Source organism: Chiloscyllium punctatum, chromosome 42 (assembly GCF_047496795.1).
Source record: "Chiloscyllium punctatum isolate Juve2018m chromosome 42, sChiPun1.3, whole genome shotgun sequence".
Classification (NCBI taxonomy): Eukaryota; Metazoa; Chordata; class Chondrichthyes; order Orectolobiformes; family Hemiscylliidae; genus Chiloscyllium; species Chiloscyllium punctatum.
The window spans coordinates 1,854,022-1,870,691 of NC_092780.1; the positions used below are offsets into that span (position 1 = coordinate 1,854,022).

The 16,670-nt window shown below is 44.2% G+C and overlaps 1 protein-coding gene across 1 annotated transcript in view; it reads right to left on the reverse strand.

Annotated features, from left to right (window-relative positions):
• LOC140465622 (growth factor receptor-bound protein 7-like) overlaps positions 1 to 16,670 on the reverse strand; it is a 182,920-nt gene that overhangs the window by 71,869 nt on the left and 94,381 nt on the right. Inside the window, exons 3-4 of the mRNA XM_072561177.1 lie at positions 12,276 to 12,465; positions 11,321 to 11,453 (exon numbers count right to left, since the gene is read on the reverse strand). Coding sequence (XP_072417278.1) covers positions 11,321 to 11,453; positions 12,276 to 12,465 — 323 coding nt within the window. The remainder of the gene's footprint in view (positions 1 to 11,320; positions 11,454 to 12,275; positions 12,466 to 16,670) is intronic.

Sequence of the window (16,670 nt, forward strand, 5' to 3'; positions counted from 1 at the left end):
AGCACTAAACCATCATCTCCCAGACCATCCACAACCTCATCACCTCAGGGGAATCTCCATCCACAACCTCCAACTTCATAGCCCTGGAGCCTCACACTGCCTAAAATTCACAAACCTGACTGCCACAATCAACCCATTGTCTCCACCTGCTACTGCCCCACTGAATGTATCACCTCATATCCTGACACCATCCTATCCCCCTTGTTCCAGGAACTCTCCACATACATTCAGGACACCACCCATGCCCTCCACTTCCTCTATGACTTTCGTTTCCCTGCCCCCCCATCGCCTTCACCATGGACTTCCAGTCCCTGTATACATCCATCCGCCATGACAAAGGCCTCCAAGCCCTCCATTTCTTCCTCTCCCAATGACCCAACCAGTACCCTTCCACCGACACATTCATTTGATTGGCGGTACTGATCCTCACCCTCAACAACTTCTCCTTTGAATCCTCCCACTGCTTCAGTCCAAAGGGGTAGCCATGGGCACTAGCAATGGGCCCCAGCAATGCCTGTATCTTTGTCGGGTATGTAGAATAATCCATCTTCCATAGTTACACCGGCACCATTCCCCACTTCTCCCCGCGCTACATTGATGACTGTATCGGCGCCACCTCGTGCTCCCACGAGGAGGTAGAACAGTTCATCAACTTCACAAACACCTTTGACCCTGATCTCAAATTCACCTGGGCCATCTCAGACACCTCCCTCCCCTTCCTGAACCTCTCCGTCTCCATCTCTGGGTGATTGGCTCAACACAGACATCTACATCAAACCCACTGACACCCACAGTTATCTGGGCTCACCTCCTCTCACCACACCGACCCCCTCCCTGTAAAGATGCTACCTCTTACTCCCAATTTCTTCACCTCCGCCACACCTGCTCCCAGGAGGGACGATTCGACTCCAGAACATTCCAGATAGCCTCCTATCTCAAGGACCGCAATTTCCCCTCCCACATGGTCAACAATGCCCTCCTTTCATAAGGATAACTTGAATATTACAACAGAACACATCTCCTCCACTCCCTGCACCTCTACCCCTGTACCCCACTCCTCCAACCGCAAAAAGGTCAGAGCCACCCCTGGTTCTCACCTTCCACCCCACCAATCTGCAGATACATCACAACATCCCTGCCATTTCCGCCACCTACAGGCAGACCCCAGCACCAGAAATATATTTCCCTCCCCATCCCTATCAGTATTTCGCAGAGACCATTCCCTCCAAACTCCCTCATTAGGCCTATGCCCCCCCCCCATCAAGCCACCCTTCACTCCCAGAACCTTCCCCTGCCACCGCACGAGGTGTAAAACCTGTGCCCGCACCTTTCCCCTCACCTCCATCCAAGGCCCCAAAGGATCCTTCCACATCTGGCAGAGATTTTCCTGCATCTCCAAACACCTCATCTACTGTGTCTGTTGCTCTCGATGTGGTCTCCTTACCTTGGGGAGACAGGATGCCAACTCACGGAATGTTTCAGAGAACATCTCTGGGACACATGTGCCAAATAACCCCACTGCCCTGTGGCCGACCACTTCAACTCCCCCTCCCACTCCCCCAAGGACATTCAAGTCCTGGGCCGCCTCCACTGCCAAATCCAAGCCACATGATGCCTGGAGGAAGAACACCTCATCTTCAACCACACGGCATCAATGTCGACTTCACCAGTTTCCTCACCTCCACCCACACCCCCCCCCCCACCAACTTCATCCCAGATCCAACCCTCCAACTCGGCACTGCCCTCTTGAACTGTCCTATCTGTCCATCTGCTCAACCCTCCCCTCCGACCTATCACCATTATGCCCCCACCACCATCCTCCTATCGCCTTCCCAGCTACCTTCTCCATAGCCGCACCCCTCCCTCCTATTTGTCTCTCAGCCCAGTTTGCCCCACCCCCACATTCTCGATGAAGGGCTTATGCCAAAAACGTCGATTGCCATGCTCCTCAGATGCTGCCTGACCTGTTGTGCTCTTCCAGCATCACACTTTTTGACTAAATGTCTCCTACATCTACCATCGATTGTTTAAAACATCAGCATTGCTGCCCTTCACCAATCAGAAAACAAACATCCTACTGGCCAACTATGAAGGCAGCTTTTGTTCTCATATTCAATGTTTTTATGATTGATGCATGTATTCAAATAAAACTTAAAAAAAAACAATGTTTTTGAACAATTAAGTGATTTTTCACCTTTCAGTTTGGAGAGTAAACCTGGCCATTGTTGTGAAGTTGGGTAGAGTACTTGTAAATTGGGAGGCAGGAAGTTAGAATTTGATTTTTGTAAATGCTAAGGAGAGGGGGGGAGCATTGTGCGGTCCCTTTAAAAGATCATGTGCTCTTTCTGTGCTTAGAGATTTAAAATGGATGTCTGTGAGCAACCGTTTAAAAATTTGCAATTACACAGAGAGTCTGAACTGAAATATTTGTATCGAAAGGCTGTACAGTAAGCAGACCAAGCAACAGTTTCTACCAAGACAACAGGCTTTTGAATTTAGCTAATCAATTTAAACCAGACACTTAAATACCAAAAACCTATTAAATTTAAGTCTGATGGTTTTGACAACATGGGACCAATCCTATTGTAAGAAATATTGATATGTTGTCATGGGTATAAAAGAAGGGGGCAGTTGGACAAAGACCCCAGAGCAAGCTGCCATCCGCCAGAGCTAACAGCCCTCAGCTCTTGACAGAGAATCACTGGCTCTCACAGCCTCCTCTATGTCTTAGAGAAAACGCCATCTAAATAACAACTGTACCAATGACATAACTATTTAATATTCCTGACAGAATAAATTGACAGAGAAGGCACAGAACATTCCTGAAGACATGTAACCTGGCTGTGATTTTGAAAGACTAAATTTTTTTTATATATGAGTGGGACTTCTATTTATTGGAACAGTATACCATTATAATCTTGTTTTATTCGGGAATAGTTAGTAATTAGAAGGGATTTATTCAGTTTGTTAATAGTTTAGTTAATTTGTGCACTGTTGGAGTTAGATAAATAAATTGTTATTTGTTGATTTTAAAGTGCCAGGGATTTTTTTTTTAACCACTGAAGCTGCTGTAAAGCAGGTTACACCACTTTTCACACTCCGGTTACAGAGTACAGGGTGAGGTGCTGCTCTTTGGGTGTTTCGATTTTAGTTCTCGGGGTGAGGGGGGTGGGGTCAACCTCTGCTTTAAAATACCATCAACTCTGGTGATTAATCAGTGTCCAGGAAATTAATTCTCGGGATTAATCTCCAATTCCTGGATGTTCCAGAACAATCTAGGAGGGCTGCCTACTGCTGAATGAGACCTGTGTACCTGTTAGTCTGGATTTCATCCAGATTTCATAAGGATGACTGGAATATTACAACAGAACTGATTGTGTCAAAGTTATGTACAAGAATACAAGTTCAATACAAACGTAACACTTGGTCTAATATTGTGAGGGGGTGCTGTATAGAGACCGATCTCAGAAGCAAGTTTTGTGAATACGACATACCTTGCGGTTCGCATGACAGGCCTTAGGAAGAAATGCAAACATTGTAAAACCAAACAGTTCCTGAATACAGCACAGCCTGTACTACACATAGCCCTACCTCTCATACAATACCCTGACCCAGTCACAAGAAAATACATTCACTCTCACTCTGGCTAAAATGATTGTTCGAGGTTTGAATAAATTGAAGTTATCTTCACCTGAACAGAAATGTAATGATTGGCATGTTAAAGTTTGGTAGTAGCCAGGTGAGTATTTGTGCTCTGAGCTGTTGGTTACTGCAGCACATACCTGCAACAGGTGGGGTAATGTCTGCTTTTTACCTGCCAGTTTGCAATGTTTCCTGGTCAGACAATATTGCAAATCTATACAGAGAGGACAGCATCTCGGGTCTCACTCACTCCCCACTCAAATATACTGAATGGCCAGAGAAAGGACTGCCACTTTAAGACATTAGGTCAGTGTGCTGTTTAGATTGAGTTCTATTACCGCACTAAGTCTATTTATAGTGGCTATAAATCATGACGCACGCCTGGTGTCTAGACATTATATTTAATGTCACTAGGCAACATTGAACAGACTGCAAATCATAGCTCTGAATCTGACCTTCAAGCACAACCTCAGCAGGTAGTGAAACAGTGAGCTCACCTGCACATCAGCACAACACACAGGACCCCCCTGATTCTAGACAATAGCTTAAAATAGGCAACATCTGACATGGTACATTTACCTATAATGTAGGTTAGGCATGGGAAATGCAAGGATCGGGTGGGGGGGTGAGTCTGGGTAGGATGCTCTTTGAAGAGTTGTGTGGACTTGTTGAGCTGAATAGCCTGTTTCCAAACTGCAGGGATTATATATATATATAATATATAAAGAGCTCTCTCCATATCAAGGGTGTGAAAATGGAGAGATGTCTAATGGGAAATCAGATAGAAGCAATAGGTCAGTTGATCACAAGAAAAAGGAAGGCCGTTAGCATCAGGGAACTCGGTCTGCTTATGGTACGGTGGTAAGCACCTCCACCATTCTGCATAGGAGTTGGGTTCAAAGGTCAACTATTATTTGGCTTCAATTTTCAACAATTAAATTAATTATGAATTCATTTGACCACCTATGAATTAAGCAGCATGCAATGAACTCAGAATGGCGTTGGGAGTTTTCCATCTCCCCCACGTCCTGACTTCATTTAACTTTGGGAAATCCTTACCTCTGGCTCCCTCCACCGCACACAGCTAAGCAAACACACACTAAGATTAAAGCCCCCAGAATATTCCCTGACCCTTTACCTCCTTCCCCATGGTATTCCACCTTTAAAAGGCATCTAGATGGGTGTATGAATAATAAGGGTTTAGAGGGATATGGGCCAAATGGTGGCAAATAGAACTAGATTTATCTAGGTTACCTGGTTAGCATAGACAAGTTGGACAAAAGGGTCTGTTTCCATACTGTACATGTCTATGTCTATATCTATGTCCTCCTCTGGGCAATCTGTATTGAATACTTGCCCAGGTCTACCTCACAAATTCTGATATCTGAATCAACAATAACTTGTACATTTTTAGTATCTTTACCATAATGCTATCCAGACAATTGCTTTGTGAAGACATAATTGTAACCATCTTGAGTGGCAGACCTGAAAGAGGTGCCTTCAAAATCTGGACCAGAATAAAGCAAAGCTATGGGCTATCCCCATTCTATTTACATTCCAGCTGCGAGAGGCTAGTCACCTCATTAAAAATCGATCACCCTCTGGTGTGAGTATTAAATATCATCTCAACAAAAAAACTCTTTAACCTCAGTCGCCCCTGAACCAAAATTAAACTGACGACCGGACACGATCTACAAGTTGTGGATAATGGCAGTGTCATTGCTCACTCTGCACCAGACTTGCAAGTCAATCTCAATCTCTTCAACTCTGCAGATAAGAGACTCAGTCTGCCCTTGAATGTTGCCAAAACAAACCTTATATCAATCCACACTTGGCCAGTCCGGCATTCCGTCTCCCGGATATGCTGAAGGAGCAGCTCTGGAATGTGTTAAGCACAGACCTCAGCATCTTCCTCTCTCAAAAGGCCATTATTGATGAGGAGATCCAACATTCATCAGCTGCACCAGCCCAACCTCCTACAAACTTTAACAAGTGTTTAAAAACAAAGACCTCCATAGTTCAACAAATGTTCTTGTGTATACAGCAGTTGACAGCACTACCTTTCTGCGCTGCAGAAGACAGCGACAGAACTGGATACTGAAAAGGCTTTTGAACATTTCAATGTTAGTATTGAAGACTTGTAATCTAGAGCAGGCTGCAGCCTTAGCCAAGCTGTTCCAGTACAGCCACAACACTGACATCTACCTGACAATGAAGAAAATTGCCCAGGTAGGTCCTGTCCACAAAATCCAACCCGGCCAATTACTGCCCCATCAGTCTACTCTCAATCATCAGTAAAGTGATGGAAGTGTCATCAACAAGCAGCTACCAAACTTGGACAAAAGAGTTGAATTCCAGGGGTGAGGTGTGTGTGACAGCCCTTGACTCAAGGCTGTATTTGAGTGACTGTTGCAACAAGGATTCCAAGCAACACTGAGAATCAATGGGTTTCAGGAAGCGAGCTCTTCACTGGTGGAGTCACACCTGACATAAAGGAAGACGGCCGTATTGGTGGAGGTCAGTCATGTCAGCTCCATGACATCTCTGCAGGAGTCCTTCCGGAAAGTGCCCTAGGCCCAACCATCTTCAGCTGCTTCAGCAATGACCTTCCCTCCATAATAAAGGTCAGAGTGGGGATGTTCACTGATAATTGCACAATGTCCAGCACCATTTGCTGAAGCAGTCCATGCCTAAATGCAGCAAGACCTGAACAATATCCAGGCTTGTGTTGACAAGTGACAAGTAACATTCACAACACACATGTGCCAGGCAATAACTATCTCAAACAAGAGAACATCGAACCATCTTTCCTTAATGTTCAAAGGCATTACCATCATTGAATCCTCATTATCAAAATTCCGGGGTTAGTATTAACTAGGAACTGAGCTGGACTGGACAAATAAACATTGTGGTCACAAGAATAGGCCAAAGGTGAGGAATTGTGGTGAACAACTCACCTCCTGACTCCCCAAAGCCTATCCAGCATCTGAAAGGCACAAGTCAGGAGTTTGATGGAATACTCCCCACTTGCATGATTTTAAAGTGAAAGGCAGGAGATTTAGAGGGGATTTGAAAAAAGGTTTCTTCATCCAGAGGATGCACTGCCTGTTAGGGTAACTGAGGTGGGAAGCCTCACAAGTTGTAAGATCTACTTGAAATGTCACAACATTCAAGGCTATGGGTAACTAAGTACTGATTAAGTGTAGTTTTTTGTCAGACAGACCTGGCAGGCTGAAGGGCCACTTCTGTACTATATGATTGCACAAGTTTACTCAACAAAATGTGACAATTAATCCAGTGAGGAGATATGAGGGCAGGGGAACAGATCAATGTTAAGGACAATGTTAGGGCAGTGAGAGAATTGGAGAGGCAGAGAGGTTAAGGAAGAGAATTCCACTTTTTAATGTTAAGTATCTCTAAGGAGTTCAGGGCTATTGGAAATCTCATGATCTCTCTTAGTGGTGACAGTGGTGACATGAGTCACTCACACTCATGGAATGAAAATAAGCACCCAGGAGTTTCGACTGAGGAGACTGTCAGGGACATAAAACTGGACCTTGAATGTGTGAAGTGATGTTTGAATGCTCCCATTCCAGAATGCTACACTAATTATAGTCCAAAATATCCTGCAGCTTTAGTCAGTTCCTCAATGCTGTGCTTTAATCACTATTCAAACTTGACAACTCAGTGGCAGGTGGTATTGCTGTGTATACGTGTTGGTATCAGGGTGGTTCAGTGCTTGGAAATCTTGTTTGTTATTTATGTACCTTAAAAATCGATCGATTAATCATGATAGCTGACTGGGTGAGCTCTTAATGATTTCAGGAATTTTCCAAACTACTGTGTTACCTTGTTCAGTCTGGCCTCCAGCAATCAAGGGTTAGTGGTCAGCTGTAGGAGTGAGGTAGAAACATCGACAATACAGACTCTCCCGAGTCACTTGAACACTGAAGGATCCTCAATTCCTCAGACATTGTGAAGAAGGGTTACTGGACCTGACACATGAACTCTGCTTTCTCTCTCCAGATGCTGCAAGACCTGCTGTGCCTCTTCAGCAATTTCTGTTTTTGTTCAGGACGGGTCGCGGTGGGATTAATGAGGCACAGCACAGATTAGCTGTGCCAGTCAAAAAACAACCAACTCAATATCTGTAAATTTACAAAAAGGTTTGCAAAAAAAATGATGGTTTTAAAATCTGGTTATTGTTTGGGAGGGAGCCAACGTAGATCAGTGGGGGCAGAGGTGATGGGAAAATGAGACTATGTCTGAATTGGCACAGGAGCAGTAGAGTTTTGAATGAGTTTATGTTTAAAGAGGATAGAGTGATGGATCCGACAGGAATGTATCAGAATAATGGTGTAGAGGTACCAGGGTTTTTAGCAGCAGGGGGTTGAGGCAGTTGTAGAGGCCAGGCAATCTTACAAAGATGGAAACAGACATACTGGTGATCTCTTTCTTCATTCATGGGACATGACCAACACTGGATAGGCCAGTATTAATTATATACCCTGGAGAAGGTAGTAGTGAGCTGGCTTCTTGAATCATGATGTGGAGGTGCCAGTGTTGGACTGGGGTGGGCAAAGTTAAAAATCACACAACACCAGCTTACAGACCAACAGGTTTAATTGGAAGCACTAGCTTTCGGAGCACTGTTCCTTCATCCAGTAGCTAGCTAGTACTTCTAAATAAACCTGTTTGGACTATAACCTGGTGTTGTGTGATTTTTAACTTTTTGAATCACTGCAGTCTATAAGTTGTAGATAGAACCATAATGTTGTTAGTGAAGGAATTCCAGGATTCTGACCCAGCGACGCTGAAGGAACGGCAATATATTTCCAAGTCGGGATGGGGAGTGATTTGAAGGGGAATTTTCAGGAGATGATGTCCCCATGTCTCTGCTGCCCTCTTCTTTCTTGATGGGAAAGTTCAAGTATGGAAGGTGGTGTCTAAAGAACCTCGTGTGATACTACACTGTTTGTTTTAAATGGTAAACACTGCTGCTAACTGTGCCTCAATTGGAGATGGAGTGCATGTTAGAAAAAGGGCTAATCATCTTGGGAATCAGAGCTCAGTTGGTTGGACAGTGTGGATTGGATTGGTTCCAAAACCACAGAGTTTGTTCCCCATTCCGAATGGTGGGGATTGTGCCCTGCCTCCTTGTACTATCCATGAAGGAGGATATGCTGATGTGGCTTGGGTAGAGGGAGCTTACCCTGGTAGGAGTACGACAAGCGTGGATATGTAGGGTAGCCAGTGGGCCCTGTTTTGGGGTGTTCTTGTTCAAAAGCACCTAATGCCTGACTGGGAGACCAGGCACTACCCTACTGAACAGCATCCTCTGCCTTTTCTGCTGAGCCTCCTGCCCCATGTCCACTCCAGCTGCCCATGTCCACTCCAGCAGTCTGTTCATTTAGCGGTGAAGGGATTGAGAGAGGTGTTGGCATGATAGAGTTGTTGCACCAACACTGAGCATGTGGAAATTGACCTAATTATTACAGGACAAGGGTCAGAGTGTGTGTGTGCGTATGTGTGCACATATGGGCACATGGCGGGGAGATGGTTGGAAAATCTAGTGTTCATATTTCACAATGAGTTTTGAGAGGATTTGTAGCTCAGGTTGAGGTTCTGGATGTAAGTTTGCTCACTGAGCTAGAAGGTTTATTTTCAGACGTTTTGTCACCATACTAGGTAACATCATCAACGAGCCTCCGGTGAAGTACTGGTGTTAGTGACCCACTTTAAATTTATGTGTTTATATTTCTTTGGGTTGGTGATGATATTTCCTGTGGTGATGTCAATTCCTGTTCTTTTCCTTGGAGGGTGGTAAATGGGGTCCAAGTCTAAGTGTTTGTTGCTAGAAGCATGGCATTCTAACCGGAGCTCAGGCAACAATCACATCGACTTGGACCCCATTTACCACCCTCTGAGGAAAAGAACAGGAAATGACATCACCAACTCAAGAAAATATAAACACACAAATAGAAAGTGTGTCATAACATCAGTGCTTCACTGGAGGATCACTGATGATGTTACCCGGTATGGTGATGGAACATCGGAAAATGAACCTTTCAGCTTAGCGCGTAAATTTACATCCATATTTCACAACCCCAGAATGTTCCAAAACTCTTTGCAACTATGTAAATGCTTTCAAATCATGCTCACTGTTATACAATAATCAATACAAGGGAGGTAACATTGAGTGTGAATTAGTGATGTTACAAAACTCATACACAGCTCAAGGTGGGGGAGGGGGGGGGTGGGGTTTGGGGATGGGGGGTAGGGGGTTGTCCCTAATCCGCTTCAGGTGAGATGCTGCCGACCACCAGGTCATTGTGGGAATTATCACCTATGGCCTGAATGCTTCAGGGGATTTTTTCCTCTTTGACTCGAGGTAATCTTTTGTTTTCACCATCTGCTGAAACTCAGGCTTTCTAAATCCCTTGAGTCAATATTTACAACTGTCACCTGAAATGGACTCTGTACTTGGGCAATGTAACACGGAAACTAGCTGGAGCCGACACTTTTCACTGTTGTTGCTATAACCACCCTCTGTTACAAATGAAACCTCTGCAATGTTACTGTTGGAGTAAGAGATTAAGGAAAGCTGTATTTGTTTGCCTGGAGAGTTAGTCATCAGGACAGAATGGGGACAGTGAGGCAGTTCTCTACTTAGCACATTTTCTCCTCTGCGACAAACTGCACTGAGATGGCAACTGTGGCTCAAATGGCAGAATGCTCACCCCTCACACCATCTGATAGTGCGGCACACCCTCAGCACTGTCCCTCCACCAGTGTGGCACACCCTCAGCACTGCCCCTCCACCAGTATTGCACTCCCTCAGCGCTGACCCTTCGACAGTGCCGCACTCCTTCAGACCTAACCCTCTGACAGTGCAGTACTCCCTCAGTGCTGACCCTGCAACAGTGTGGCACACCCTCAGCACTGACCGTCTGACAGTGCGGTGCTCTCTGACTTCTATTGTATAACTTAAAACCTAGTTTATGGTCTGAACTCTCTGCAAGTGACATCAGCTCAGACCAACAGTAAAGTGGCTGAAAATATAACCTGAGAGTCTCTTAGCAGGAGGTCAATACTGCTTGTGGTACACAATGTGAAAGGTTGCGTTAGGACTCACAATTGTTGTGATTCTCACTTTCCAAACAATGCAACAATACATTATAGTGACAATGTGGCATAATGTTCATGTCACTAGGCTAGGAATCCTGAGGGTCAGGCTAATGCTTTGGGGATTTAGGTTCAAATCCCCCCTCAGTTCTTGGTATGTAAATTTAATTAATGAAACCTGGAATTAAAAGTTGGTAATCATGGCCATGTCAATTGTTGTTAAAAACCCAATTACTGATGGTGGAAATCTGCCATCCTCTGCTGGTCTGGCCTGAGTGTGACTCTAGCCTCACAGCAAGATGGTTGACTTCTGCCTACCCTCTGAAATTAATTCAGGGGCATTTGGAAATGGGCACTGAATGCTGGCCTCACCAGTGACACTCACATCTCGTGAATGAGTAAAGAAAAATAAAGTAGGATTCTCGTTTCCTATCGTCTCCCCTCACAGGCCTTCTCCCTCCCCGTCCCCTCAGCTCTCCTCATTCCTCGTAAAGTGTCAGGTGATGGCTGTGGAGAGACACAATCGAATATAGACTCCAGGTTTTCTACTCACGTGGGTGCCTCCACTTGCTGGAGGTTTGAACTCATTGCTGAGATTTGGGGAATTTGACAGGCTGCAGAGTTCGGGAAAAGGATTCGGGATAGTTGGGAGTGATGTTGTTTGAAGCTCCTCCTCTTTTAGCTGCCTGTAATAAATTTAAAATATTTTAGTAACTTTGCAAATAATCTTCAGCACCACAACAACTGGATAAAACAGAAATGCTGCAGAAGTGAAAGTTGAAATAAAAACATAAATGGCTTGAGTTTTCCCTCTCTGACAGATGCTGCCAGACCTGCTGAGGTTTTCCAGCAATTTCTGCTTTTGTGCCAAAACTAGTGAAGCAGGTCACTGATCAGTTGAAGTCTACTACTAAACTCATTTTGGGAACTAGAAAGGAGTTTAGAGTAAGATGGTTCCTCCCCAAATCCCACTGGAATCACCCTTACCAACTTGTGACTCCAGAAACACATCCTAGAACAAAGACACTTTCCTTCCTGGTGTTTTAATCAGCACAAGATCCGTTAACTAATCCACCTTACATTGTCTCTCCTCTAGCCTCACCCCTCCAGTTTCTCTCCCAGTTGTGACACATTGGAACAGCTGTAGGCCATTCAGCCCCTCGCGCCTGTACTGCCATCCAGGGAGATCATGGCTGATCTGTGGCCTAACTCCATATACTGTATCTGCCTTTGGCCCCATATCCGTTCCTAACTTTGCTTAACAAATAGTTACCCATCTCAGGTTTGAAATTAACACTGAACCAGTATTCACTGCTGTTAGTGGGAGACACATCCAAACATCTACCACTCTTTGAGTGAGAACACAACTTGGTTTACAGTTAGTATTTGGGCTCGAATTCTTAAATCCTCATCAGTTAACCTGACCTTTTTTAATTCAAAATTTTGCTTGATTTTTGTGAATGGTAGAGTGTTCAGTTGGGCTGTGACAGGTTTAAGAAAAGAGTTACCTTTTTACTTGTATGTGAACAGGCTGTGACCTCGGAACCACTGATGTGGCCCATGGTGCAGGCTGGCTCATGGCCAAGTGACCATTGGGTAATGTCACTGCTTCGTCTTTTTGCAGATTTCCTGCTTGGTATAAATTGTCTAGTCTGGTGCTCACAGTCTGCTCCAGTGCCATGAAGTCCATATCAGCATCTAATAAAAACAAAGACACAATTAATCTACTTCTAATCAAAACGACCAACCAAACCAAACCCTGCCCCCCCACTCCCCCCAGTGAAGTATAAAAAGGGAGGAGAGCCCCATTCAGTTAGCCCCAGGGGACACAGTAGCCCCAACCAACATAGTGATGCAGCATCCCCCCACCTCCACCACACCTTGAACCTGTGTCCCCTAGTAACTGACCCCTCCACTCTGGGTAAAAGTCTCATACTTTTCACTCCATCCATGCCATTCACAATCTTATAAACTATTATCAGATCACCCTTAAACCTCCTGCATTCCACTGAAAACAGTTAGAATTGTATCTTACCCCACTATTTCCTCTGGGAGCTCGTTCCTTACACACGCTACTCTCTGCATGAGAACATTACACCTTAGGTCCCTTTTAAATCATTCCCCTCTCACATTAAACCTATACCCTCTGGTTTTGGACTCCCCCACCCTAGGAACAAGACCATGGCTACTCACACTATCCATGTCCCTCATAATTTTATAAATCTCTATAAGGTCACCCCCTCAGCCTCCGATGCTCCAGGGAAAACAGCCCCAGCCTGTTCAGCCTCTCCTCCTATAGCTCAAACCTCCAACCCTGGCAACATCCTTGTAAATCCTTTCTGAACCCTTTCAGGTTTCACAACATCCTTCCTTTCGCAGGGAGACCAGAATTGCACACAATATTCCAAATGTGGCCTAAGCAATGTCCTGTATACCGCAATATGACCTCCCAACTCCTATACTCAATGCACTGACCAATGAAGGCGAAGGCAAACTTATCAAACATCTTCTTCACCACCCTGACTACCTGCAGCTCCAATTTCAAGGAACTATGTCCCTGCACTCTTAGGTCTCTTTGTTCAGCATCGCTTCCTAGGGCCCTACAATTAACTGTGTAAGTCCTGCCCTGGTTTGTCTTACCAAGATGCAATGCCTCACATTTATCAAAACTAAACTCCATCTGCCACTCCTCGGCCCATTGGCCCATCTGATCAAGGTATCGTTGTACACTGTGATAACCTTCTTCACTGTCCACTGCATTTTGGTGTCATTTGCAAATGTATTAACCATGCCTCCTATATTCACATCTAAATCATTTATATAAATGATGAAAAGCAGTGAACCTAACTGCTAACTGTTGTTTGATTCTATTAGCCTCCAGTACTTTCTTCAGGTCTATAACCAATTGCTACAGGGCTTCTTGTCAATAGGTTGAATCAGAGCTCACTCCATTCTGTCCTCCGTGTTTGTACAAGCAGAACATATGAGAGAGCACTGATAAATGGTACAATCCCTGGCCTCTTTCCTTCCCAAAAACCTAAAGTCTTTCAATCTGACCGTCACACTTCTTCTGATATCCAGACTGCCATTGGCTAATTTAGCACTGGTTAGGGATCTGTCTTGGTACACTGTGTTGCTCAGTGCCTCACTACATAAACATCCATTTGCTGAATTGTCAAGGACATTGTCTCTTCCTTAAGTCTGGGGTAGGCGATGATCTAGTGGTACTCTCACTAAACTCTTCATCCAGAAGTCCTGGTAATGTTCTGGGAACCCAAGTTCAAATCCTGTCAGGACAGATGGTGGAATTAAGAGTTTAATGATGACCAAGAAACTATTGTTGATTGTCGGAAATCTGGTTCCCTAATATCCTTTAAGAAAGGTGTGACAATATGTGCCTGTAAGTGGGAGTTGTTCTGCCCTGTCTCTCTTCAAGGGGGGTGGTGTTGTAAATGAGGTGCCCTGGTGTCTGCTCAATGAAAAACAGAGGAAATAGCTTTGGGTTTTTTTAAAAGGTTGATAAAAGAAGCATGAGTGGACGGAGTCAGACTCATACAGACCCAGAGTTTTAGTTTTACTTTCAGTTGTTGAAGTTGGGGTGTTTGGAGTTGAAGCTGCTAGATACAGCTCTCTCTCTGATGCTGCAAATAGCTTGAGTTCTCTCTCTGCTGCTGGATTCATTCGGTCGTGCTCCTTCTCCTGGATTGGAGGAGATAGCAAGTGAGGGAAATCTATTTTGCTGAATTTGCCTTTGCCAAAGGTATGCTTATGGGATGCTGCTATACTGGAGAAGTTATAGAGTTATTGTTAAATAATACATTATTTTGTTAACTATTTTGATAAAGCTATGCCAATTCTTTTAATTGTGCTGTAAGAATAAAGTATATTTTGCTTAAAGCCAGGGAACTTGAACAATCGAGTCACCTCTGGAAAGCACCACCTTACACTTGCCTTTAACTAAGATGAAAGTCAGGGTCTAGGCTATCTCCATAACAGGTTTGGTCAGGGCCACAGTCTGCCCCTATCTGGTCTGGCCTACATGTAACTCCAGGCCCATAGCAATATGGTTGACTCTGAACTACCCCTGGGCAGTTATGGGTAGATAGTAAATGCTGGTGTAGCCAGTGATGCCCTCATACATGAATAAAAAAAGTCTGCAGTCTGTGAGGCACTGACAAGTCTCTCTACTGAACTCTGCTAGTATCTCAAGATACAGCCAGAGATGAGAAAGAGACAGGAAAGAAGTGCCTGTTCCAATTCTTTTAAAACAATATCCAATTAATTACAGTTCTCTCTGCTCTTTCCCACCAGCCCTACAAGTTCCTTTTCAATTCTCCTCTGAAAGTTACCATTGATCTGTTCCCACCACCTTTCCAGCAATGTGTTCTATCACAACAACTTGCTGTGAAAAAAAATAATTCCCATCAAATCACCTCTGGTCTTTTGCCATTGATCAAAAATATATGTCCTCGGGTAACTGGCCTGCCTTACAGTGGAACTGATTGAAGGGGAATTCTGAGTATTATTTTCATAAAGTATTACTTTCAACACTGACGGGGGTGGTTGGGTGCCAATTTTTCTTTTGTAACGCTAAGCAACTAAAAATTGTTCCCAAGTTTCTAAGCTCACATTTCCAGTGGCATTTATCCAGGAATTGGGCGCAACACTGCAGTCCTGAACGGGCTCAGCCAACTTGAAATGTTGTTATGCGATTGGTAATTCCCACTGGTACAGGTCTCAAGGGACTCAAAGATCCTCAAAGGAATCATCGACACTTACTCCTGTAGCATCTCCAGCCTTGAAACCTGATGTGTGATGATGCATGACTATTCAGTATTAACTCCACAGGTAAGGAAAAGCCAGTTTATGGTACACAGGTACCAGCACAAAACAGAACATTGTCCCAGCAACAATGTTTGCTGACCCACATTCCAACCACCCATTATTTCTCAAGTTAGGCCTACTCAACTGGGTATTAGATAACTGAAAACAAAGAGGTTATTATGTGGAAGGCCCAAAGAATGTAATTATGTGATTAAACATATTTTTTTCTATATCTGTGTACTAAACATTTGAACATTTAGTGTTTCAAATTCATCAAAGGTGCCTCTCTCACTTGACCCAGATGTTTCAGCATCAGGAAGTCACACTCTTTACCTGACACTGAAAAAGAATATGATCAAATTGTTCCTGCGACTTGTGTAAGCAGATTCAGATAACTTGTTGATTAAAGAACACAATATGCTCATGAATCTAAAAGGTATATGTGGGACGCAGTCAAAGGGCTCCTTCAAAGGTTTAAAAGAGAATCAATGGGAATTGGTCAGTGAAGTGAGACACTGGGTGCCTGGGAAGCTCTTCATACAACAATCTATATTACGTGATGTGTAGAGGGATTAGTAAGTGAGCAGCCTCTGTACACCCTCTGAACAAACCATCCACCCCAAGAAGGAATCATCAACGAAAGCTCTCCAAACTCACAGGAGCTTTGGGTGACCAGTATTTATCCATGTTAGAGCCTAAAGCAGGGTACATTTATTTGACAAAGTAGATTTTTTTTAAAAATCCAAAGCCAGGTCAGAGGCAAGAAGAAAAAAGAGGAAGATAGATGATAAAGAAGATGAGGAGCTGGGAAAGGAGAGGGCAAGAGGTTAGGGGATAAGAGGGGCAAAGAGGAGGAAAGGTAGATGCAGAGTTCGAGAGGAGGGTAGAGGAGTGGGGAAGGGTCAAGATATTTACTGGCATCCTAGTATTTACTTGTTTAAAAATTTTGTATATGATGTAGCTTCCTTAATTGTTGCTCCACCCTAACTGCACTTGAACAGATTGAATTGGCCTAGAGAGCCAATCAACAATTATGAATCATCTAAATTACTGATGGTCTGGAGCCATGTATAGGTCAG